Below are 26,062 nucleotides of genomic sequence, written 5' to 3' on the forward strand. Positions count from 1 at the left end.
TTCACAACAAGATCTGCATCATTGATATATCTGGTTCTAAAAGTCTTCCACCCTTTTGCATCAGTCAAAGAAACAAGCAATCACATTGACAGAGAAACTATAATCATCTCATCCTGATGACTAGAGTTAGAATAGTCGACAAGTATAAATAAACCCAATGAAACTAGTCGTTGTGTTTGGTGTATCCACTATTAATAAACAAAAGTTATTTTTGTGTATCTACAAGCCAAAGGAAAATATGTCAACAAAATAACTATGAATTGATTATTCTGATATCACTATGAATTTAGCATTCAATGTTAAAAACAATGCTGCAACCAATTTAGAATACAAAACTAATAAAACATTGCATATCAGTTGAGCTAATAGTTTGTAAAAGAATTCCAAAACATTTTGTGATACATTTTACATTTCTAATTTGCTACTTCGACAAAATTGGTGAGTGAGTAACAAAGAAAAGAAATGACCATAATAAATTATTTGATATTCATGCACTGCTCATGTGATCTTCATAGCAATTAGCTAATGCTTCCCATTAAGCTGTTATGAGACCTCTTTGATGACCATATACCTCTTCCATACTACAAATTATTAGGATGCATGTTATAATGGAGTCGAGTTCAGGTTTTGTAACATGTTATTATACTACATGCAAATTGGAGACCCACAGTCAGATCTAGAGTGAAGCACCATCATTTAATTACCTCTCTACTTTGATTTACATGCAAGGGAAAAGATTAGCACATATATCATTTTTGGTGTTTCTTCAAGGTCTACATGTGTGCATCATACTCACTGAGTAGGGATTCTATTTCCATGACCAATGAAACTAGATTAATTTACAATGATCATATATACTTTCTTTGCATTCTCTTCTATACTCCTTACACCATCCTCACATCACACTCTGATAAATTCAATTCTTTAAGAATTTATTGGCTATGTAGTATGTCCCTACCAACTCATTCTAGCTATATCTTCTATCCAGCCCTGAAAGACATGCAAGTCATATATAAAAATTCAAAGAAAATAAAAATTCAATCTAGCTATATCTTCTATCTAGCTTCACTTTTAAGAATTTAGTAGCTGATAGTTTCTCATATAAAAAAATAGAGAATGAGCATATCAGCTCCCACATTCATGAACCTAGTTCAACCATGTAGTAGCATGATGTTTCCTTTTTGAGTCATATCCATGCAGTAAGTATGCATGTCGTTTCTGAAAAAGAGAATTTAACACTTCCTGTAACAAACATATAGGGAAGCAATTAGATGCTACGTAATCCATTGCTGAAAGAGATGATAACATAATTGAGGGAGAGTTGGTCTCACATTCTGAGAAGTCTTTATTATCTACAAAACCACCAGGCCAAAGTAATGAAACTATCAAAGATGATTTCATGCAGTTTGAAAAAAAATAAACAATTGGTCAGTACACCTAGTCAAGCTAATAAATTGGAATTTGTCTCCATTCCACATGGATCAGAGACTGTTAAATTTTCTCAAGATATCCATAATTCAACTAATCGGGCTATACATGACTAGCATGAAATTATCTTCAATCCTGTCCTTCATGTAGGACCTGTTCAACATGATGGTGTCGCTGATGAAAAATGCTATAAACAAGGGAGGATGGTTCAGAAGCCTGAGTTTCAAATTGCACCTTCAAAGTCTGTGTCTGATAACCCTGCTGTTCATGAGGAAAGGATCTTACAGGAATCCAATATGAGCAAACACACAGACAAGCCCATAAGTATTGTTGATATAAAAGATGCACATGCTGATGGATCTTCCATTAAACCTGTGGAAGGTCATGTTCTTCCTGACAATCCCTGGGCTGAAACACCTAATGATATCACACATAGAAACATATCCATCAAAATTGAAAGAAAATAAACCAACCACGCATACAAGTGAAGCTTGTTAGATAAGGACTGAAACTTAAAACTATTTTTATATATACCTATTTGATTCTGTAGAAAGGAGCAAGGTGACTATCAAAACTTCCAATCCACAACCTAAAAAAAACAAGAAATGAATAAGAAATGAGCAAAACTTCCATAACTATTGTTCCTCTATTGAAGTTCATACCGACAGTACCTTTGGCAGCAGCGACGACTAGCAGAGGAGCGTCGATGGCGAGAGGAGCAGTAACAGGGATGGATGGCGATAGCAGGTTAGGGAGGAGAAAAGGAGAGGAACGACGACAAGGATGAGTGAGCGTGGGTGAGAGGAGCAGCGACGGTGAGAGAAGATTAGGGAGCCGCGACGACGAGAATGGGTTAGGGAGCAGAAAGGCAGAATCACGGTAGAGGCAGTGTTGTGGAGCAATCGTGGTGGTGACACGCGATGTAGGTCGGCGGCAGCACAGGTATGCGTGAGAGTGGATGAGAGAAGTGGCGACGACGAGAGCAGATTAGGGATGAAAAAGGGAGAGGAGTGGCGAGAGCAAATTAGGGAGGAGGAAAGGAGAGGAGCGGCGACGACGAGAGGGAGGCGAAAGGGAGAGAAGCAGTGACGACGAGAAGAGAAAGGGAGAGGAGCGGTGCTTGAGTTCGGGTGAGCGGCGGGACAGCGAGAACAGGAAAGAAAGAAAGAAATCGGCGCGGTGATGAGGGATTAGCGTTAGGTTAGAGTACGGAAAAACAAAAAGATGCAAATAGGCTTAATTAAGTTATTATTAGAATGGTATCTGGAGTATATAGTGACATTAATGAAATCTATCACTATATATTATCTAAAATGATACTTTTATATTTAAAATAATTTTTTTTATAAATGTCATTAAAAATTATTTATAGTGACATTTAAAATTAAATGTCACGAAGAAAGTGTCGTGATATGTTATATTTCTAGTAGTGGCAAAGAGGAAAATAGTCGGTTACGAAGAGATGCAGAGGGGAAAAGGGGCGGCTGCGGAAAGGAAACAGGAACAAGAGGGAGGAAGTTAGGTTAATGTAAAAATAAAAACTAATTAATATTTATGATATTTATAAAATATGTCATTATAGATAGTCTAATCTGATATTTTATTTTTAAAATCAATGAGTGTCGTTATAAAATATTTATAAGTACATATTTTAATAAGTGTCATCAAGAAAGTGTCATTATAGGCCTTATGTCTAGTAGTAATATTCAAGATAATTTGAGACAAATACTTTTTTACCGTCTTATTTGAATGTCTTATATAATTATATTTTTAACCGTCTTTATTATGTGTCTTATTTAGTTGAATTTGAGACAAAATCTTAAATACTGTCTTAAAATTAATATCTCCATGTAAAATTTTGAGACATCTATTATTACTGTCTTAATTACTTAGTATTTGAGACGAATTTTGTGGCTGTCTTAAAATATTTGTCTCAAAAGCCTAATTTTCTAGTAGTGGAATTTGATAGATTAAGATAAACCACACATAACAGCAACTCTATGTTCACCTCTTGAAGTTGCAAATCTATCACTTCATAAAATGTTTCAACGCAATAATAGTGAAGATTTATCCTTCCTTCAATATTTCGTCATGATCTCCCATGAAAGACGAACAAGTCTTCCATGTACGGGGTGACTACCTCATATTTAACACAAAATAAATAAATTTCATTCAGTAACAAATCCCAACCATCAACTCTCATGGTTTGCAGTTGATGTTTGCTTGATCTTACAAGTATCATGACCTTTACAATATCTTGATCTTTTCTTTATAAAGTTTGCGACAAATCATTCATGACTTCCAATATATTCTTCATTAAGTGCATCTGAAATATAAATTCATATTTTTCCATCAATTCCAACAGATTATTTGCTTGCACCCTTTGCTTGTGATCTTGTCCCTCATGTTCGATAAATAAAAGGATATCAATAACTAAAAGATACAAGCATCACAAACTCAACAATGTATTATAATGTGCACCCCAACGTATGGTCATAGCTCTTTTTAATATCTTCTCTTGATTTATACCTTATCCAGTGAAGACATCACCATTGCAAATTCCATTAACAACTTTTTCAAATTGTTTCTCAGTATGTCTCTTCATTTGCATGATGCTCCAACAATATTGTTCAATTGTACAACCACATCAAAAAAAAAAGGTAAAAAACTTATGTGATTTTAAGCAACAGTACAAGTATAAGTTGCGGTTGATGAGCAAAATAATTAACATGATAAGTAAACTTGTTCTCCATCATAATTAAGCTTTTTAATCCATTGAATTCTCCTCTCATATTGCTAGCTCCATCGTATCCTTTCCCCGTAAATTAGATATAGATAATCCATGTTGGCACAACAAAGAATCAATAGCAGTCTTAAATGATAAGGTAATAGTGCCACTTATATGTAGAATGCCTAGAAAATTTTCAACAATATTTCCCCTATTATCTACAAATTGTAAAGCAACTATCATTTGTTCTTTAATAGATATATCATGAGTCTCATCAACCAATATAGTAAAAAATTCATCACTAAGATCTCCAAGAATAGAATTAATAATTAAATAGACAATGACCTAATAATATTTTGTTGAATATTAGGTGATGTCAGTTTAAGGTTTAAGGGAGTATTGTCCAGTGTAACTCTATTGATATCCTCATTATGATCAATAAGAAATATTAACAGTTCAAGAAAATTACCATGATTGAGTGAGTTAGTTGATTCATCATGACTATGAAATACTAATCCTTGACGCGTTAGAAATCTTATGCAATCAATTCATATTGTCAAATGAATATGATGATCGGCAACTACTTGACTAGACTAATTGACCAAACAAGTTTAAATATGTTGTTTTTGATTCATTAAGTCATAAGCCACCATCATACACCTATTATAAATGTTGCTATGATTTCCAACATGTTAATGAAATTTTTTGTTTCTTTCTCTAATTTTTAAACCCCTTAGTTACAAAAGAATCACCATCACTTTGACCATCATGATCCGCTTTGAATAAATAGCAATAAAGACAAAAGGCTATGTCTTTTGCAATGATGTATTCTAGCCAATTTAAATGAAGACTAAACCATATAGTTCGAAATCTTCATTTCTCCTTTGGACAAGAATGCCAAGGAAATTTATGATTCTTAGGTTGAAATAGACCTTTTTGTAAATAGTAATGTCAAACAATCTCTCTTTCATTAACATTATACTCAAGAATGTGTGCTTTCTTAGTACAAGACCACTAGGATACTCATTTGAGTCAGCATTAGGAGGAGATGGTGGAGAAGACAAAGGAGGAGGTGGTGGTGAAGGGGGAGATGACTTGTTTGAAGTAGATTCATCTCACATTTTCTTAAAATACCTCAACAATATTATTTCACATAATTTATCATTAACATAATCTTTAGAAATATAATCACCTAATTTAATGACTATTTTTCCAACAATTTATATTCAAAAATAAATCATAAATGAAATTGATAGAATAAATTTGAGAGTTAAGGATCCTTTATTTTTCACACATATTGGTAGAGGTACTAAGTCAAATGTTTATATTATAAAAATATACTTTTCTAGTTATATAACTATCCAATTTTAATAAGATGATTCCTTTCATGTGCATGTTGTTATTATAAGATGTTGTTTAAATTATAGGATGAGTCTATCCATGCAATAAATGATGTGATTCAATTGATTAAATTTTTGAATGATTATCAATGAAAGTGATCACCTTCATATAACAAATCAAACATCAAATGTACAGAAAACCTCAATATCTGTAAACATTTGACATACTTGACTAGCAAACAAAAATATAAATATATGAAAAATTAACACTATATGTTTTTTAAACACTTAAATCTATAATCTAAAGAGATCAAGCAAGAAAACTTCACCTCAATCAAAAGACATTTGTTGTGGAGCATCGACAAAGTGATGACGGCAGTGTTGGCAGCAAACGATAGCGGCATTGACAACAACATGTGACGACAACCACGTGGATGGTAGTAGAATTTTGAGGGCAAAATTAGGATTAGAGAAAGAATAAGAAGGAAATTAGGGAAGGAAGAAGAACACATGATAAAGAACAAAGGGAAGGAGATTAGGGGGGAGAAGAAAAGAGAGGGAAAAAAATATTCGATGGGGAGAAGGGGAAAAAAGCTTCGACGATGAGAAAGGAAAAAAAAACTTTGGCAATACAAAAGAGAGAGAGAGAGAGAGAGAGAGAGAGAGAGGGGGGGGGAGGGGGGTTTGGTTGGGGTTTTAATTAAATTTTTTCAAAAAAAAGTCCATAAACTTTTAGAATTTATAACTAAGTCTCTTTTTAATTATTTTTTCTCCATATTTATTTACACTTTTCTGTTTTACACTTTCATTTATGTTCTTTGCATATCTATTGTAGATCTTTGACAAGATCCTGTTGAATTTATTTTGTCTATTCATATGCAACCTTTTTCATATTTTGAGCTCTATGAGTCATGATCCTATACAATTAGCATTATTACACTTTTAGAATTCTCCTAAATTTATCCATGCTTATTTTTCTTTATTTTGAACTCTATATGATTATCAATTTTTTTAAAAAAAAAATTGATTCAAATTAAATTAATTTTTCAGTCACCTAAATAATTTAACTTTAAATATTAATTTGTTATTCACACGATAAGTTTATACTGATTCAAAACATATCCTACTCAACAAATCTAAATCTATAATTACTAAAACTAATTTGCAAGAAATATAACTGGCATTATTTTCGACACTTCAAAGGAATCAAATAGTCATTTTGGTTGTAATGGTAGTTGTGCTAACAGGCAATTTATATAACATAATTTATATCTGCAAATTGATGTACAGAAGAGTCCATTACAACTAATTAATTAACCATTAGCTGAGTAGCCGCCTATGCAAGGCTTTTAGTGCTCATCTTCTATTTCCGAATAAAACTAACGAGAAAAGGTTTTTAAGTGGATTCACATAAAATCCTCCTTAACAGATACAATCCAATCTCTACTAAATCTCAATCACTCACAAGCAGACAGTCAAAATTAAATGAACCTGATTGTGTAGCTGCACAAGTGATTGTCACATTGTTCCGAGTGAAGAGCTCTTCATTTGGGGAAAAAGAAGATTTTCTACAAACCCTTATAAGAGAACTGTGTTGTGCTACTTATTCTAGAGAAACAATCATAAATATTCACTGCCTTGTGTTTTTAAACTCTTGGCAATCAGATTTGTATGGCACTGGTTCTGTTTCCTCTTCCGGGACAGCCAATGCAAAGCTCTGTTTCTACTTCGTTTTGTTGAGTGGCTGTGCCATATGAAACTTCCTTTGGAATAGCAAATGGTAGCTCTAGTTGTAGCTTGCACTTAAAGACATCAAGAAAATCCAAAAAGAGAGAGAGAGAGAGAGAGTACTTAATTGCTCGAGATGTCTAATTTTACTTTATGATAAGAAAACGTTGCAGTTTTGAAGGATTATGTGTCAAAAGTGGAATCACAATTCGATACCTGCTCACGCAGTAATTTATTCTGCTCCATTAGGTGGCTCTCCTAAATCAAATTAGAAAAATATACTAAGTCATCAAGTAAAAAATTCAATCACTTGCAGAAAATTAACAAAATTGTATTATTTTGAGTTGATCTACCTTCTCCTTAAGGTGTACAATCTGCTGCTCTAGTAATTGATACTGGAAAACAAAGCATATAGAATCTCAACTAGCTTATTAACGAATCTATATGTATAGTACAAGTTAATTTTGCAAGATCTTGCCTGTCTTGCTCTTATGCTTCGCAAGCTGTTTTCTAGCTTGGTCTCCAATTCAAGGAGTTCCTCCAGAGAATGTGATTCTAGTTTTTCACCTAAGATATTCCTGTGGCATGTAGATAGTTTCAAATTTTCGTAAGAAAGTATTGCAATTCTTAAAAGCTAAAAGAGGGATGACGACTAGCACTGTGAACAGACCGTTTAGAGGTTTCAAGATGTCCAATCTTCTCCAACAAATTTGCCACTTCATGCCTCCTTGACTTCAGGAAGGACAAATAGATTTTAGAATCCAACATGTAAGTATTTATGGAATGCAAAACGCAAAACTAACTTTATCACTAAAATCTAGGTGACATTGAACTTGAGGGACCATATTAGAAGTGAAAACCACATAGGATTCTTCAGTTTCTGCATTGTCAGAAACTACATGTTCAAGAGCAAAAGTGGCGGTTTCTTGTCTAAACTCATTGGCCTTCACAGCTGGTTTCCAGGTGCAGGGTCTTGCTTGAGGACAAATTAGAGATGACTGGTATATGCTAACTCTATGCGAGAACAATGTTTGGGTGATTAAAATGTTGAAAATAATAAATAAATTTGATAGAAGAATAAGAAAGAGGAATATGAAGCATTTAGGTGGAGTTTTTAATTCAACAATTTGGGATACTTTTCCATTATCATGTCCAGGAGAATTTTCTTTTCAGAAAGAATTTTTATCTTTCGAGAGAACTTAATATGAGGTTTTTGATGTGGTCCTGAGTATAGGTTCGAGTCACATGTCGAGATCTGGATCCGTACTTGGTCATGCAACACGTAAGGGGAAAAGGGGGAGGAAAGACTCATCCTAGACAGAGTCTCAATTACTCAATTTTTCTTCCCCCTTCATTCATAATAACACTCCTTTTATAAGGAGTTAATTACATGGACTATTCAAGGAGAAAAAGGAAAAGACAATCCCTTAATAAAACAAGGAATCAAATAAATAAATGCTCTTTATTTATACTTATAACAGTAGCAAATTTGGGCAGTAGCAGAATTTGGACAGTAACCAAATAGGCAGTAGCAGATTTATTCAATAACTAATTAGGTAGTAGCAGATTTATTCCAAATTGTCAAATTAGGTAGTAGCAGATTTATTCCAAGCTAGTAATTTACTACCGATTATAGTGGCATCCAACAAAGGCGTCCACATCATCACTCCCCTCTTCGATGTTGAGCTTGTCCTCAAGCTCGAAGGTTGGGTAGACGGAGAAGAACTTCTCGGCCGGTTCCCAAGTAGCATCTTCAATGGAGAAATTTGCCCAATGCACTAAGTACTCCCGTGTCCCTCTGTTAAGACGGCTGCGCAGAATTGTCTGGGGAACAGGTAAAGCTTGACCTTTACACATCTGAGGTAAGGTTCCCGCATTATCTGGTGGAGAGCCCTTATATGGCTTTAGCAATGAGACGTGAAAAACATCATGGATGCGGCTACCAGGCGATAAATCAAGTCTATAACCAACCGACCCAATGCGTGCCGCCACCTGAAATTGATCGAAATATTTGGGAAGCAACTTGTGATGATGTTGGCGTTGATGATACGGCTGTAGGTGCAGCCAGACCCAGTCACCCACTGCAAAGCTCAATTCACGGTGAGAGGAGTCAAAAGCCAATTTGGTCCGCTGTTGGGATTGCAGTAAACGTGCCCTCACCACCTGAAGCACCTCATCCCTCTCCATCAAGGCGCGATCTACTGCAGCAACACGAGTAGAGCCTCCAGAATAAGATAAGAGACGAGGGGGCTCTCGTCCGTACACTAGCTGAAATGGTGTAGCCCCCAAAGCAGTATGGAAAGATGTGTTGTAGCAATACTCAGCACATGGAAGCCAGTTAAGCCATTTCTGCGGTTGATCCCCAACAAGGCAACGCAGATACATTTCAATGGTACGATTAACCATCTCTATTTGTCCATCAGTCTGTGGGTGGTAGGTTGAAGAAAAAGATAGCTTGGTTCTACAAAGTCAGAACAATTCCTGCCAAAAGGAGCTAAGGAAAACCTTATCACGATCAGAGACAATAGATTCAGGCATTCCGTGGAGGCGGAATATCTCAATAAAGAAGATCGCAACCATTGAGATCGCTGTATACGGATGGGCTAGGGGAATGAAATGAGCATACTTGGATAAACGGCCCACAATTACAAACAAGACTAATTTACCCTTCACCTTCAAAAGACCCTCAATAAAGTCCATGGAGATGTTTACCCATACTTGTTCGGGGATGGAAAGAGGTTGAAGTAGACCTGCTGGTTGCAAGTTCTACCATTTGTTGTACTAACAGGTAACACATTGTCTCACAAAGTTCAAGATATCCCGCTTCATACCTGGCTAATAGAAGTCGGCACGAAGGCGATGTAATGTCTTCTGTATCCCCTCATGCCCCGCCTCATGAAAAACTGCGATCACTGTGGGAAGCAGTGGAGATTTGCCGGGAAGGAAAATCCGGCCCTTGTAGAAGATTAAGTCATCCCAAGTTTCCCACTCGGGCCCCTCCTCTCCACTTTGAACTCGGCGTAGTAACCCGAACAGCTCAAAATTAGAGTTCACTTCGCTTCGTATCTTATCAAAGATCTCTGCACAGGGAATAGAAAGAGCCATTATAATAGGTTCCTCCTTGTGACAGCGGGAGAGGGCGTCTGTGGCACAATTCAAATGGGCTGCCTTAAATTCCACTCGGAAGTCGAAGCCCATCAGCTTGCTAATCCAATGTTGTTGGGGTGATGTGGTGATGTGCTGCTCTAATAAGTACTTCAAACTATAATGGTATGTTCGTATCAGAAAGTGGCGACCCCACAAGTACGACCTCTAATGGATAACGACTTTGGCCAAACTAATGAGTTCTCGTTCATATGTTGCTAATTTGAGATGATGCTCTGCTATTTTTTGACAAAAGAAAGCAACGGGGTGCCCTAGTTGTTGAAGAACTGCTCCAAATCCACTCCCTGAAGCGTCACACTCCACTACAAATTCTTTGAAAAAATTAGGCAAACTAAGCACTGGCGCTTCTGATAGGGACTTCTTTAATTGCCCAAATGCCTCTTCAGCCTCTTGGGACCATTTAAATGCATTCTTCCTAAGAAGACTCGTGAGAGGGGTTGTGATTTGCCCGTAAGCCTAGATGAATTTGCGGTAGTAGCCTGTTAGTCCGAGAAATCCCCTGAGAGCTTTGCAAGTTTGAGGTTTTGGCCACTCTTCAATCGCCTGGATTTTGTTGCGATCCACCTTGACCCCTCGGGAATGGATAACATGACCCAAGTAGGATACTTGGGACCGACCAAAGAAACACTTGGGTTTTTTTAGAAATAAAAGGTTAGCCTTTAACAATTCAAAGACAAGCCGACAATGTCCCAAGTGAGTATCCCTCGTGGGGCTGTAGATCAAGATGTCATCAAAGAAAACCAAAACGAACTTACGGAGATATGGCTGGAAGACTTCATTCATTAGTGCTTGAAAGGTTGACGGGGCGTTGGTGAGGTCGAACGACATGATCAGGAACTCAAAGTGTCCATGGTGGGTATGGAAGGTTGTCTTCTCAATATCCCTCGGGTCCATCCGAATCTGGTGGTATCCGGAGTGCAAGTCTAGTTTGGTGAAGTACTGCGCCCCATGGAGCTCGTCAAGTAATTCCTCCACTATTGGAATGGGAAACTTATCCTTAACTGTACGGTTGTTGAGCTCATGATAATCGATACAGAAACGCCACGAGCCATCCTATTTTTTCACCAGCAGAACTAATGACGAAAAAGGTGACTTACTAGGGTGGATGATACCCTGGATGAGCATCTAGGTGCATTGTCGCTCGATCTCATCCTTCTGCAGCTGTGGGTAGCGGTAAGGGCGGACCACCACGGGGGTGGATCTTGGCAAGAGCGTGATACGGTGATCACAGTTTCGAGGTGGAGGGAGGCCTGCAGGTTCTTGAAATAAGTCATCGTAATCCTCAAGCAATGACTCCAGTTTGTTTCCCATGAATTCCTCGCTGCGTATCATGGTTGTACCTGGCTTCGATTCCAACGGGTGACCAAGCCAAAGGACCTCCTTGCCCGCCAGGACAAACTTCATCGTCCGGGAACGGAAGTCCCATATAATGGGGCCTAGGGTGCGTAGCCATTTAACTCCCAAACGACGTCAAACCCTCCAACGGAAGCATATAGAAATCAACAGAGAAGGTATCTTTGCCCACCCGTAGGGGTACCAACTTGCAAAGGTCTAAGCTTGGCACGCGCTCTCCATTGGCAACACATATCTTCAGGCCTAGTCGCTTTTGAATCTCCACCTTCATGTCCCGCACTAGCCCTTCACGCACGAATTTGTGTGTGCTTCCTCAATCCACCAATACCGAGATAAGTATCCCGTGTGATGCGGCCAACAGCTGCATTGTTTGTGAGTTTCTAACCTCACTGATAGCATGAGGGAAATTTATGGGTGCGTCTCCCCCTCTTCCTCACCTTCACTGTCATCATCCGGTACTTCAATCCGGAATAGGCACTTACACTTGTAACCCGTGGAATAGGACTCGTCGCAGTTAAAACAGAGGCCATTAGCTCTTCGTTCTGCCATCTCCGCGCGGGATAGACGCTTGAAGAATGAGGTAGGTGGAGTCCCTTTGTTGTTGTCCCCCATAGCCTTGGTCTTTGCTACAAGAGGGCCTCCACTGCTAGGGTTGAACTTGGATGTGATTCCGCCCCAATTTGTACGCAGTGGGCGCCAGCCTCGATGGAAGCATTGCTTCTGTTCTAATGCCCTGACCATATTCATTGCAATGCCTAGGTTTCCAGGCTTCTGTAGCTCAATGTCGATACGAAGATCTTCAACTAGCCCTGTTGTGAACAAGTCAACCTGTTGTCGGGGTCGGAGGTCCGAGGTTCGGGCGAGGAGAGATTGAAATTGGTGCTGATAGTCTTCTACAGAGCCTATCTACTTCAGATTTGCTAGCTCTCCCAAAGGGTTGTTGCTTAGAGGCGGGCCAAAGCGGATATGACAGTGGTCTCTGAACTGCTTCCAAGTCATCTCTGCCTCTTCTTGCTCTACCTAATCAAACCAAAGTTGGGCTTCCCCTACCAAGTGGAAAGCAGCAAGGCCAACCTTGTCAGCCTCTGTGGTCCTTTGGTTGGTAAAGAATTTTTCGCACCTTTTAACCCAGCTCAACGGATTCCCTTCTCCAGAATAGGTGGGGAACTCTATCTTTGAGTATCGCGGAGCCATAGTGCCATTAGTTTGCAATTCAGGTCTGACCCCTAAGCCTCTCGAAGGGCCATACTCTGCGCTGGTTGGGCTGTCTGCAGTGGGCAAAGGTCGTTGTCTAGCATCTTGAACAGTATGGAAAATCTCGGCAATCTGCTCCTCTAGTCTTTGTTGGCGGGAGGTGATTTGCTTCATAAAAACTTGCTGATGCGAGGTCAATTTCTCCATGAAGTCATCGAGTTTGGATGCGATCGGATCTGTGTCACCCATGATCGGCTCTGATACCAAGTTGATATGGTCCCAAGTATAAGATCGAGTCACAGGTCGAGATCCGGATCCATTCTTGGTCATGCAACACGTAAGGGGGAAAAGGAGGAGGAAAGACTCATCCTAGACAGAGTCTCAATTACTCAATTTTTCTTCCCCTTCATTCATAATAACACTCCTTTTATAAGGAGTTAATTACATGGATTATTCAAGGAGAAAAAGGAAAAGACAATCCCTTAAGGAAACAAGGAATCAAATAAATAAATATCCTTTATTTATTTCTACTTATAACAGTAGTAAATTTGGACAGTAAACAGTAACCAAATAAGAATAACATATTTATTCAGTAGCTAATTAAATAGTAACATATTTATTTCAAATTATCAAATTAGATAATAATAAATTTAGTCCAAATTAATAATTTATTTCTGATTATAATGACATCCAACCAAAACGTCCACATCAATTTTCTATATTTTCTTCTTTGGTATTAAAAGAAAAGTCTACATAGATAGGTACATGATTTCAGTAATAGATCCTCCAAGTCAATAAATAGATGCGATTTTCTCTCCATAAAGTAGATTTATGTCAAATCATATTAATGTTTTTCATTGCTTTACTTGTGATTTTTTTCTACGGAGAAAGATGAAACTAGGATAATTGTCTTTCTTCACATGTGCATCACGTGAATTCGTAGTGGAGATAATTTTTCATTCATAAAGCATTGGATTTTTTTTTTAAAGTGAGACCAAAACCAACGAACTTAAGCATTGTTTAGATTGATTGAACTATTGGTGCTTTTAAGTAGTATGAATTCCAAAGAGCGATAAAAAGCGATAATATAGTGCTCTTCAACTGCAACAAGTGATACAGAGAAGTTTGTTACCTCTACACGTGCAACAGCAATAACACATTTTCTAGACTCTCTTCTAAACTTTTATGTGTTTCATTCTGTCAAAGCCTTTACATAATTTTTTTTTCTAACAAATGTGAACCCCAAAACAGTTTGATCTAATCTAAGCTTATTATCAATAGCCCAAACTCTTTCAAACAGTTAGTACTACTCACATAATTTCTGAAAAGATCTTCATGTCCTTTTTGATTGAACTATATTCAAATTGATCACTTTAGAAAGACACACTGTTAGTTTTAATTTTCACGTCTTGTTGGTTGACATGAGCAAAATTTATGATCTCACTTGTGTACTGAAATTAAAATCAAGTTAGCTCGAATATAATTACTTATATTGTCCATATATATCAATTACATAGTATCATTTACCCAATATAAACCCTTGTCTTTGTCTCGTACAAATCCGATCAAACAGTTGGTAAGAAGGGAGAATAGAGCAAAATACTCATGGGTGGTGGAGCTCAAGATAAGTATCATGACTGTGCCAAGATGAGATGCACGGAAAGACTTACATTAGTTTTTTTAAGCAACAATGACAACATTTAACTGAGCCCTTAAAATCTAGTGGAGGCAATTTGCCATTGAGGTTAAGATTCGATTGTCGTCATACATTAGAGAGCAGCCTTAGGGGCGAGAGAATTCTAATAGAGCATTAAAAGGTATACTATGTACATGTATATTTATATTATGTAACAACCTAGTTCAACACATATATTGTAACCATTATGCAGTCTTACAATTTATTTGTGAATGTCCACTAGGCTTCTATTGCATATTATTTCTAATAAAGTGATATCAGAGATCTTGTATGATGACAATAAACCTATTTCCTATATTTTATTTCCTGACAATTACAAAAATTTGAGTATCTAAATAAACACTTTATTTGAAAAGAAAGATGTATAGGAATTGTTGATAGAGGCTACAAAAGTTTCAAGATGAGCAAAATCTCACTGTAAATCAAAGGGAGAAAATTGCAAGACTAAGGCAGAAGGCCAAGGAGACTTTTTCTTATTTATTAAGGTTTGAAAGAGGCCGCATTCGACAAGGTTGTAGTGCCATCAACTACAAACAAGCTTGAGATATTCTACAAATTTCATATAAAAATGAGAAGGTAAAAATGGTTTCCTTCTAATTTTTGAGAGAAGAACTTGATGTACAAATGTGTTAGTCATTATAAATCAACTAAGGAGAAAGGATGAAAAACTTGAGGATAACTAAGTGGTAGAAAAAAATCCTACAATTTTTGGATCTCAAATTTGGCAATATTGTGACAATGGATACCTATTTAATGGGGAACCTAAACAAAATAAGTTAAGTTTTGAGTACCCATTTTGACAAGTCAAATTTAGATGCCAATATATCAGCTGTTTGCAAGGTATTTATGGGCAGTTAGATGGGTTTAGATACCCATAGTGTGCACAAAACATTTTTTCTTGGTGTGACTCCATCAAATAGAACCATATTCCAAGGATTTGCAGTAGTTGTTCTTCCTTTGTCAAGCTTTCATGGTTCTCTATTATTTAGGTTCTAACATTATTAAAAAAAAAAAATCTTGAAATGAGTAGAAATTTCCCCTTACATTCATAAAAGTCCACAACGAACTTATGGAGCTACAGATTAGCTGGGAGAAGGCAAGTTTATATTCACTAATTAAAGAGATTACTTAGCTATATATGATTATTTGCCTTTCAATACAAGCTATGTATATTAGATATTCTAGCTTCATATCTAAAGTCTCTACTTATTCCACTAAGGAAATAATATTATCAGTAAGTTTTCTTGGCAATGAAACTTTTTTTCCAAAATACTAAAAAATATTTTAAGTAATTTGAATACTAATATAACTTTATATAAAGTTTAATAGAATGACAAGATCTCTATAGTGATTCCTAAATAGTTAGGACAAATCTCTTAAATGCATAATTTATAATTTTGAAAATATTTTTGTATTTAGGATAACACTTATATATAGCTTCAAATCTTTATGTTGATTTGTAGACACGAGGAAATCTCTTAGTTATGGTAGCTCATTAGGTTCCAAATATCCCATGATCTATACATCCTTTTTTAACCTTTGAAAACTTAAGAATCTAAATAGGTTGGAAATTAGAAAAATTAACTCTTAAATTGTTCACACAACTAATATATGAGATCCTAATTCCTTTTATACATTGAGGATATGTCTTATTCTTCCTTATAAATTTTTCTAATAAAATTAAATAGATTTAACTAAAAACAAAATTGACTCATCCAAAAATTTATAAAGAACTCTACGGTATTATATTTTTTTCCTACACTTTTTAAAAATATATATATAATAAGAATTGTTGAATATTTCAACACTCCCCACTCCCCTCAAGAAGGTAAATTAAAGTTTTCTATGGCCAATTTAGATACAATAATTTGAGAGAACCTAATTAAATACTCCTTTTTCTAGTCTATTCAGTTTATCTATCTAGTGTATGTGGTCGGTCTGGATTTTGTTTTTGATTTTTGTATTTTAGTTTTTAGTATTCTAAATGGTGGTCGAGGTAGCCACCTAGGTACCGCCTAGACAGAGACGAGCATCAGTCATACCGCCTTTGTCTCAAGTGGTGTTTTAAGTTGTAACTCACTTCCTTCTACTACTGCCATTGTCGCTGCCTCCGTTTTGCCACCTTGATGCGTTCTAACGCGTCACTTGGGTCCGGCGACGAGTCTGGAGTCGTCGCCCCATCCGGGAAGCGTCGTCCGAACTCGATGACTACCCGAGCCCGGCAACGAGTTCGGATCCATCGTCCTAGCCCAGCAATGGGTACGCACTCGTCGCATGGTCCTAGCGATACGTCAAACTCTTCGCCCATCCGAAACCGGAAACGTTGGTAAGTTGTAAGTTAGAGTTTAATTAAATAATTTTAAATTAATAATTTTAATCAACTTCTAACTTGAGATAATTTAAATAAACTTAATTAAAATATAATAAAATTATCCGATTAATATATATATATATATAATTATTTTTTTATTTTTAAATATTTATATTAAATTTTTAATTTTTAATTAATATATTTTATTAAAAATAAATATTATAAAGAATAATCATTATTTATAATATTATGTATAAAAATAATAAAAAAAATCAACTGCCTAAACATCCCTCTAGACGACTGAGACTAGACGGTCATTGATGATGTCGCCATTGCTATTGATTTTTCTTTATTTTTTTAAAAATTCTAGTTCTGGGTTTTGGTTTCTAATTTTTCGGTTCTACTTCTATATGATTTGATTTCTAGTTTTTTATTTTTGATTTCAAGGTTCTAGATTCTAGGTTTTGATTTCTTATTTTATGGCTCTGGTTTCCCGTTTTATTTCTTGATTTTGGGTTTTGAATTTTTGAGCCCATTTCTATTTTGAGTTCTGGTTCCATGTTCATTTTCTATTTTGCGTTCTAGATTCTGGTCTATTTTGGGTTCTGATTCTGTTATAAGTTTTGTTTATATTTTGGATTCTGTTTATTTTCTCGATTCCATTTTTATTCTCGATTTCTAGGTTTTGTTTCTAGTTTTTTTCAGAAGGCGGCGGAACTTGGAAGCGTGGGTTGTGGAACTTAGAGATGACAATAGATGTGTAGAGGATGTGGGGGAGGAAATAATATGTGATGAAAAAGTGAGGAGAAACAAAATCATAATGATGAAAGTGATTATTCTAACTTATAAATTTATTGGTCAGTAAATCTTGTTGGTCAGAATCTGAATCTGACTAATTAGAAATCTTTATTTTTCCAATTATAATACATACATGCATGTACATGTATGTAATTAATATATACATATGATATTATTTAAATACCTATATATATATATTCTGACGGACCAAATTTTGATCATTTGGTACTATCCTTTATCCTTTATTGATTTCAACTAAAGAAAGATAACAAAGTTTTGGTAAGAAATAGAAGATGGAATGGTTAAAAAACACAAAAAGTAGAAGAAAAAAAAGACAGATTTTATAATGGGTGACATAAAAGAGATTAGATAAATAAGAATAAAAGAATGAACTATTATATTAGAAAAAATGATTTATAGGGCGAACAAGCGACTTTGAGGCATAGTAGACACGATTCTTGTGGAGGCATTGGTGGTCATGATATAGGGTTTAGGGGGAAAAAGGTGGTTTAGAATTTTAGAGTGAGGTAAGATGCTGAAAGATGGAGGCTATGGCGGCCAAGATCTAAGGTTTAAGGACATAGTTTAGTATCTAGAAAAAAAATCTTCCTAGTTAATACATGGGTTTATACCCCTTTTATATATGACTTATTCTTCCTAATAAAATTTTTAACTAAATTAAATAGATTTATTTAAAAACTAGATTGGCGCATTCAAATTTTAATAAAGAATTCTACGCTATTATATTTTTCCTATCATAGAAAACTTACTATTTTAAGCTAGCTATATATATAAATATTATCACTAGCACAAAAAGTTTAAAAAAAAAAATCCCAGATTTTTCTTAAGCTATAGGAAATTTTTAAATGGTCCACCAAAACTTCTTGTTTGTTACCATTTTGTTGATCACGCAGGTAAGGATTTCAATAAATTCAATCAATCCAACTCAAATTACACCTCTAACTGCATCTTATTTTAATAAGAAACTAAACAGTTCTATAGCTACATAAAAACAAAAGAATATATTACAAATATAATTTTATAATAAAATTCAATTGTTTTTTATAAAATTGTATGCATGAAATTTTAAAAATATTTTTAAAATGGAAATTTTATTATATAAGTCATCCAATGTTCTAGTTAAAAAATCATACTTCTGATGTTCATTTTTGTTCAATTAAATATCTTTAGTGCATATTTAAGGCATTATTATAAAAGCTAAAACTTGGGGAAGAAAATAAAATTTGACATATCTATTACAAATGAGCTAACATTTTATCAAATTTAGTATATATTCTGCAAATATAAACTCAAAACGTAAGTTTATAGTGAAAATTTGCAAACCTTATTATCATGTTGTATGGCATTGTTGCTAGTTGAAATACTTTGTTTTACATGTGCCTTATAACGCTCAATCGTATCTTCCATTCTGCAAATTGAACAGATAACAAAATCATATAGATCGCTATGAGTCAAGAAATTTAAATAGTTAATGATAAGAACAAATAAAGAGGAAAGCAAATGCTCTTAGACACCTACATCTAACGCAACTTCAAGAAGACGAGTCCGCAAAAATAAATAAAGATGAAATTGAAGGTTTGAAAGAATTTAGATATCTCTATAATAGTATGATATTATTTATTTTGGATCTAAGTCCTCATGATTTTACTCTTGGGCTCTATCCAAAAGGTCTCATGTCAATAGAGATATTTTTTTCTTATAAACACATGATTTTTCCCATGTGCTTTCAATATAAGACTATGTTTGTAACCTTACAACTCCAACAATTCCCCCTCAAACAAAGGACCACAGGTTTTCCCTCATGAATCGGATCACTCTTGACCTACTTAGAACTTCCCCTCGTGCTTCGGGTCACCTTGACTTACTTAGAGTCACCCCTACTTTGTTCAAGGTTTCACCCACATGATTCGATCTTAGATCATAGCTCTGGCTCGTGCTTCTTCCGACGGTTAGTCTGGTGAAGAGCAACCTCGCTCTGATACCAATTGAAGGATCAAAAATAATAGATATTTTCACAATGGTATGATATTGTCCACTTTAGGCCTAAGCTCTCATGATTTTGCTCTTGGGCTCTACTCAAAAGACTTTATGTCAATGGAGATATCTTTTTCTTATAAACTCATAATCATTTCTATGTATTTTTAATATAGAACTATGTTTACAACTTTACAACACCAACAAAAACTAGTAGCAAGATATGGAGAACATAGAAAACAATTATTTCTATTGGAGATATATAGATGTAGTAGTGCCTAGAAAGAAGAAGAGTTTGCAGATAATATTGATTTTGATTTCTGAGGCACATAAAGCAATAAATATTAAATTCAAATCTTAGTAAAGTATTAGAAATAAAAGATTTTAGACTCAGTAGAATAAAAATAGACTATACAGAATCTACTACGTCCAAGGTCTAGTCCTAATGACTATCATTATTAATCTTCTCCTTCTTGGATACCTTCAAGAGGTCGAAAAACTTCTTACAACGTTTTCACAGCAAATACAAGCAATACAAAGATACAAATACAAAAGAAAGCAAAAAACAACTTTACAAGTAAATTTTTTTACTTTGGATATTTTTGTGTTGATTTATATTACCTCTTGATAGTAGAAAATATAGCAGCACTTCATCTCTAAACCCTTAAGAACCAGCGCCTCCGATTTACCTAAAAAACCTCTTTTATAAGTTGGTGTTTGGACTGATTTCCACCTACCAATCAATTGCTAGCCTTCATTAATAGATTGCTTTGCTTCAATTCAATCGTTGACACTTGCAATGACTTTTTCCACGCTGTTTAACCACCATCAATTGACTGTTGAGATACAAAAATCGATTGTTAGTCACCAGTTGAACTGACTAATCAATTTGGGAGCATTCTGTTAGTTCAAACTGATTTAACAATCGATGGTTATCACCCAGCAGTTGAATGGTAATATCACACGTGTAATCCAACTCAAGTCTGAGTGGGCTCATTTGGGAGCGTTTAGTTCGTTAGAACCCATTCTCCCAAAGCTCCCGACCCTGAATTTGAGGTTTAGGGTTTGCAAGTCGGTTGCTACTACTTAGCAATCGACTATTAGTCCTATTTTAGCCTTGTCAATCTACTAGAGTTTCCTTTGCTCAACATCTCGTCATACTTAACTTATCGAGACTTCACACACCTAGTATTCGGTCACCTATAAAGAATTCATCCATGCCAAACATCTAGTCTTCCTTAACCTATTTAGAATTAATTCTTATCACCAAGTGTCGATCAACCATTATTCATTTGGATTTTTCATCTTGTGTCAACTCCATATTAAACTTCTAATCATCAAATGCCCGGTCAACCATAAGTCATTTGAACTTTTTGTCTCATGTCAATTCTCTATTGGACTTTCGATTACCAAGTGTCCAGTCAACCATGACTCATTTGTATTTTTCTCTTGTCAACTCCCAATTGGATTTCCAATCACCAAGTGTTCGATCAAACCATAACTCACTTGAACTTTTCTCTTGCTAACTCTTTATTGAAATTTTGATCGTTAGGTGTCTGGTCAACCGCAATCTACTTGGACTTATCATATCTTATCAAATTTGTTATGTATCCGGTCAACTTTGACCTATTTGACTTTTACTTAACCAACTAATCATATTGATTGACGGTTAAGTATCTGATCAACTTAACCCACTCAACCTCTTACTCGACCAATTAACATAATGATCAAACATCAAAACCCAACTTGAGTCAACTTGAACTTGGTCAACCTAGTCAACCTTGACTAGAGGTTAATTACACTAAAAAATAACCGAGACCTTTAAGTATCTAGACTCATTTTAATAAAAGAATGAAAGGGTTAATAAATATGTTTTATATAGAATATAAATAGAATGATTGAAATAGAGGAAAAGATCAGATGTTCTTTGTGATTATAAGATATCTCTTAAATTTAAAGAAAGTCTTATAAAAGGACAATTAAATTTGGTATATTATATGGAATTGAATGTTAGATTATGAAACAAGCATACGAGTAAAAGATAAGAGTTATAAAGATAAAGATTTCAAGATGGATGTACTAACATATGAGGATAGACAAAATAAAAATTAAAAATATTTGAGAGAAAGTCATAGTTATGTTTATTAAAGAAAAACTCTGAAAGACACATTTAAAATAGTACAAATACATACATAGGCATTAAATAAATGTTTCAGATAGGTGATATCAAACTATGACAAATATCCATATTAATAGAGAGCCTAATAATGTAGAATGATTTATATAATTAATCTTATTTAGTGGGATAAAGACTTAATTATTATTTTTTTTGTTGTTGTGTAGAAAGAAGAGGAAGTATTAGAGTTTCAAGTTGAAGATAAACAATATCAATGTTTCATCTTCCGAGGGTATTAGAGTTATTAGGGTAGTGAATACTAGAGTGCTTAAATATTTAAAGCTATAATTATATCTTCTGTTGTGGGTCCAACTTTCTGTTTAATTTATTCATTTTTATTAGAAGCATTAAAATACTTTAACCTTATTTTAAAAACACATAAAAACAGAAAAGTTATTGATGGTTGAAGATACGTACGAAGATGTTAAAAAACTAAACGAGGAAGCTTGGCATAAATGATTGCATGGTCATAGAAAGTGATGAATCTGCTAATAACTTTGGTGATCAAAGGAATTAAGAATATAATTTTCTCACAATTAAAACATAATTGATTGCATAATTAAATTAATCCAGAGATCTTTGAAGAGTTAAGTTATAATTTGAGAATTTTCAATTAATAGAATAATACAAAAAAAAAATGCTAGAGTGCATGAAGAATAAGTATTATGTATTAATTCATGACATTTCATGTAAAAAATGTGGTAACAAGTCTCCATTTTAGTGAGAGGTGATCTTTGGACTTAGAACATTGTTCACCACTTTAAATGTCTTTAGCAACTTAATACACATAAGGTATGCATGATAAATGTTGCAACATATAATAATTCATATGTTTCAACTTATGAATTCTATGTAAAAGAAATTTTCATGTTGACTATGCATGGAATACATAAAATATGACCTGCGCTTCTTCCTTTTTTAATTTATCTAAATAGTTTAATTAAATCAATATTAAATTGGACGTGACTGTTGTCACTACACAAGCTTATGTTATTAAGACATAGATCATAGTAACCTACATGACTCTTATGTCGTCATAAGTGTTATGCCTTTTCTCACTACATATAAAAGGATTTGAAAACAATGAAAAAAAAGTGAAACTTGATTAACGTATAACATGGTTGGTGCATAGTTGCTCATTTTTTAAGGTTCATGTATTTAATTAGGCAAATTCTATTTGAGTTAGATATTTCATTGATGTTGCAAATTCAATTTTCTTTACTCAAAAACTTAATTAATTTATCTAAGTTGTATCAAGATAATTACCATAGCATCATGATGCATGAAAGGGTAACAACTTGCTCCCACGGGCATAGTTGAGATGGTAAGTGGATGGTTGTTTGCCACATGAGATCCTGGGGGGGGGGGCGAATCTCGGGGCTAGCATAGCGTAAATCCATGCACCCCGTATAACTCCCCCCTCTCCCTCCCCCAAAAAAAAAAAAAAATACTTACCTCCTCAGTTATCGTGATTTACCTCCTCTGTATTGATCTTGGAATGCTGCAAAGGGGTACGGTTGGTAACTAGGGCAAATGTCCTCATGATTTACCCTCTTTCAAAATATGTGAGATCGCTCTGGAGGGATCGTAAGATGATGACTTCATTTTTTTACTGCAATGAAAGGGTAATAACTCGAAAGAAGAAACTCCATGAGTCCCTATATAGTTTATTTTTTGGAGCATCCTATGCATCTTTGCTTGGATCATATAATCAAGTAAGTTTGACCAATAACAATGGGCTCGGTAATTTTTCAAAAGAGGAATTTGTTTTGAAAGAAAATCATTTTAACTTTTCTTAGCAAAATGAAATTTCTCATAAGCACTGAGATGGGATCACGTGGATAGAACAACTGAACTGCCTCCTACTGCACATACGTATGCGGTATCATGTACGTTCAACATTAAAGATTAATCAAATGAAATTCTCAACCAATCCTAAGATGGAGGGTGTGTTTATTTCGATGACAAGAACTTGAAGAATGCACAGCAAACAGTGAAGAGTGAACAGTTAATGAATGAAAATTAAATAGAAAAGTCTTTTCCTACATAAGCTGAAGGGGAAAAAAATGGAAGAATATTAATCATGATAATTGGCTAAATTTGTATATTAAAAATGAGTGGGAAACTAGATGACTAGATAAAAAGGTTAAATAATCAATTTGTATTACACAGTATCCTTTTGCTAAACTTTCCTCCATAGCACATTGTATTAATAAAGATTTCCACTGGAAGTAATTGATAAAGTTAAAAGTAGATCGCAGAAGTTCAGCTACATGGCTAATAACTATATGAATTAAAGTTAAGCTACTTTGGGTAATTCGTTATTGGATGTATAAAAAGCTAGCTAAGGTAGTATATTTACGAGACATAGAGTTCCTGGGATCAGTCTTTCCTTTCAGCCATATTTTCTTAGGCTAGACTAAGAGTTTGTCTATACAACAAGGTCGAATATACTAATCTTATAGAAAAGTACGTATATCCTAATTTGTAAAGAACCAAATATGATCCTTTTTCCTTACGGGATGAGATTAAAGAAATTATAAATAAAATTTTGTCGGTGAGAACAAAACTTAAGTACAGAAAAAATAACCTGAATACGGTTTTCCTCTCTAGGGTTGAATTGCTGTTTACACTAGTTTAACGCGATGCTTCAAGTGAACAAGTGCGTAAGAAAGCATTTGTCATAATGCGCTAGACAATGGACACTAGTGGCAAAGCTGAACGAAACGTACAATTCAAAAATCAAAGGGGCTCAAGCTATGTTGAGCTATGTTCAAAACCACCAGTATTATTCCCGTTATAGATTTAAGCAATTTATAATTAATTCCAGCTGTGTATCCATACGGCGTGACGTGACTGCACGCATCCTTTAGCTCTCTTTGGTTGTACAGGTAAAACAATTACACCTGCTCTTGCCTATCTCAGGAGGAAAAAAAAGAAGACTGTACGTTGTCCAAAATCCAGCCAGTATGATGTATATAAGGATTTTAAACGAGAAGGAGAACATTTATTAACTAGTTTCCAATGAAGCAATTATTTTCATGAAAAACAGTAAAACTTCACTATATTCATCGAACTAGTAAGCTGTGGAGAAGAAAAAAGAGCAAACAAACAAAAAAAAAAAAACTAGGCAACCTTAAAAAGAAAATCAAAACCACGACCAAATTAGCAAGTGGACGGCCAAACGAAGAAATCTCAACGGAAATAGCTATTGAACAAGAGCGAGCTAGAAAGAAACTGAATCGAACAGCAAGAAGAGGAGATGGAAAGAGAGAGAGAGAGGGAGAGAGGAGGAGGAGGAGGGTCGACCTGGAGCTGGCGAATTCGTAGAGCTTCCCACGGGCAGAAAAGACGATGAGGCCTATCTCGGCGTCGCAGAGCACGGAGAGCTCAAAGGCCTTCTTCAGCAGGCCTCTCCGGCGCTTGGAAAAGGTGACCTGCCGGCTGGCCAGGTTCTCTATCCTCCTCATCTGCGTCTTCCCCCTCACCATCTCGACCGATCGATAAGACACCCGGAGGTAGCGCCGAATCGTACCGCGAGCAGCAAAATCAGCGAGCAAGGAGCTCCGATCAGTCCTGGCCACGCGACGATCGACAAGGAGGGATCGGATCGGAAGAAGGAGATGAGGAATCGAGGTTACCAGATATGGGATCGAGAAAGAGTGGAGGAGGGCGACTTCTAGCGACCCGGCGACGACTCCAAGCCACACAGGCAGCGCCCCCACCGATTCGGCTATTGGGCCATAAAAAGAACGCCGAACGGGAGAATTTCTTCTTTTGTTTTTTTGGTTTTTTTTGAAAAAAAAATATATAAATTTGAGTTGAAATAAATTCTATATAAAAAAGTAAATCAATAAAATAATAATAATAATAGCGGTGGGATATTTTTGGCGCTTCGAGAATAATGTGGATGTGACATATATGTAAATTAAAGTTGGTTGGAACAGTGGTGGGCCCGCCTTGTGGGGGTACAGGCAGCCACCTCGTACAGCAACAGTAATGATTCGGGGGGGGCACATCGGCCGAGTCCGTACGGTCCGACGTGGACGATTCTCTTTCCTCCGGACCCCGGAACACCGTTCCCAAATTAAACCCGAAATTTCAAACTAGACCTGCTGGAAATAATAAATTCCTTTGTTTGCTCATGAGT

The 26,062-nt window shown here is 35.4% G+C and overlaps 1 protein-coding gene and 1 long non-coding RNA gene across 4 annotated transcripts; both read right to left on the reverse strand.

Annotated features, from left to right (window-relative positions):
• Positions 1 to 1,299: 1,299 nt before the first annotated feature.
• On the reverse strand, positions 1,300 to 2,487 carry LOC121982570. Of its 3 annotated transcripts, none has more exons than XR_006112131.1 (4): positions 2,100 to 2,478; positions 1,963 to 2,017; positions 1,663 to 1,845; positions 1,300 to 1,352 (listed from the first exon to the last, which is right to left on the reverse strand). It is a non-coding gene; the product is annotated as an uncharacterized LOC121982570 (long non-coding RNA). The 3 variants fall into 3 exon arrangements; XR_006112130.1 differs by lacking the exon at positions 1,300 to 1,352 and adding an exon at positions 1,361 to 1,581; XR_006112129.1 differs by lacking the exon at positions 1,300 to 1,352 and having other exon boundaries at positions 1,590 to 1,845; positions 2,100 to 2,487.
• Positions 2,488 to 6,855: 4,368 nt separating this feature from the next.
• On the reverse strand, positions 6,856 to 25,652 carry LOC121979261 (MADS-box transcription factor 50-like). Its single transcript, XM_042531220.1, has 7 exons — positions 25,222 to 25,652; positions 19,086 to 19,170; positions 7,895 to 7,956; positions 7,703 to 7,802; positions 7,578 to 7,619; positions 7,441 to 7,482; positions 6,856 to 7,298 (listed from the first exon to the last, which is right to left on the reverse strand). Exons 1-7 carry the CDS (start codon positions 25,401 to 25,403, stop codon positions 7,158 to 7,160), a joined length of 654 nt encoding a protein of 217 aa, XP_042387154.1. The 5' UTR covers positions 25,404 to 25,652; the 3' UTR covers positions 6,856 to 7,157.
• Between the last annotated feature and the right edge of the window lie 410 nt (positions 25,653 to 26,062).

Source organism: Zingiber officinale, chromosome 5A (genome assembly GCF_018446385.1).
Source record: "Zingiber officinale cultivar Zhangliang chromosome 5A, Zo_v1.1, whole genome shotgun sequence".
Lineage (NCBI taxonomy): Eukaryota > Viridiplantae > Streptophyta > Magnoliopsida > Zingiberales > Zingiberaceae > Zingiber > Zingiber officinale.

Bases quoted from the DNA above. Each gene is read 5' to 3' on its own strand.
- LOC121979261 (XM_042531220.1), bottom strand. From the start codon at position 25,403: ATGGTGAGGGGGAAGACGCAGATGAGGAGGATAGAGAACCTGGCCAGC. The intron at 19,171-25,221 runs GTCGACCCTCCT...TTCAATTTGCAG, and splicing joins TACGAATTCGCCAGCTCCAG to AATGGAAGATACGATTGAGC. The intron at 7,803-7,894 runs GTCTGTTCACAG...TACATGCCACAG, and splicing joins CATCTTGAAACCTCTAAACG to GAATATCTTAGGTGAAAAAC.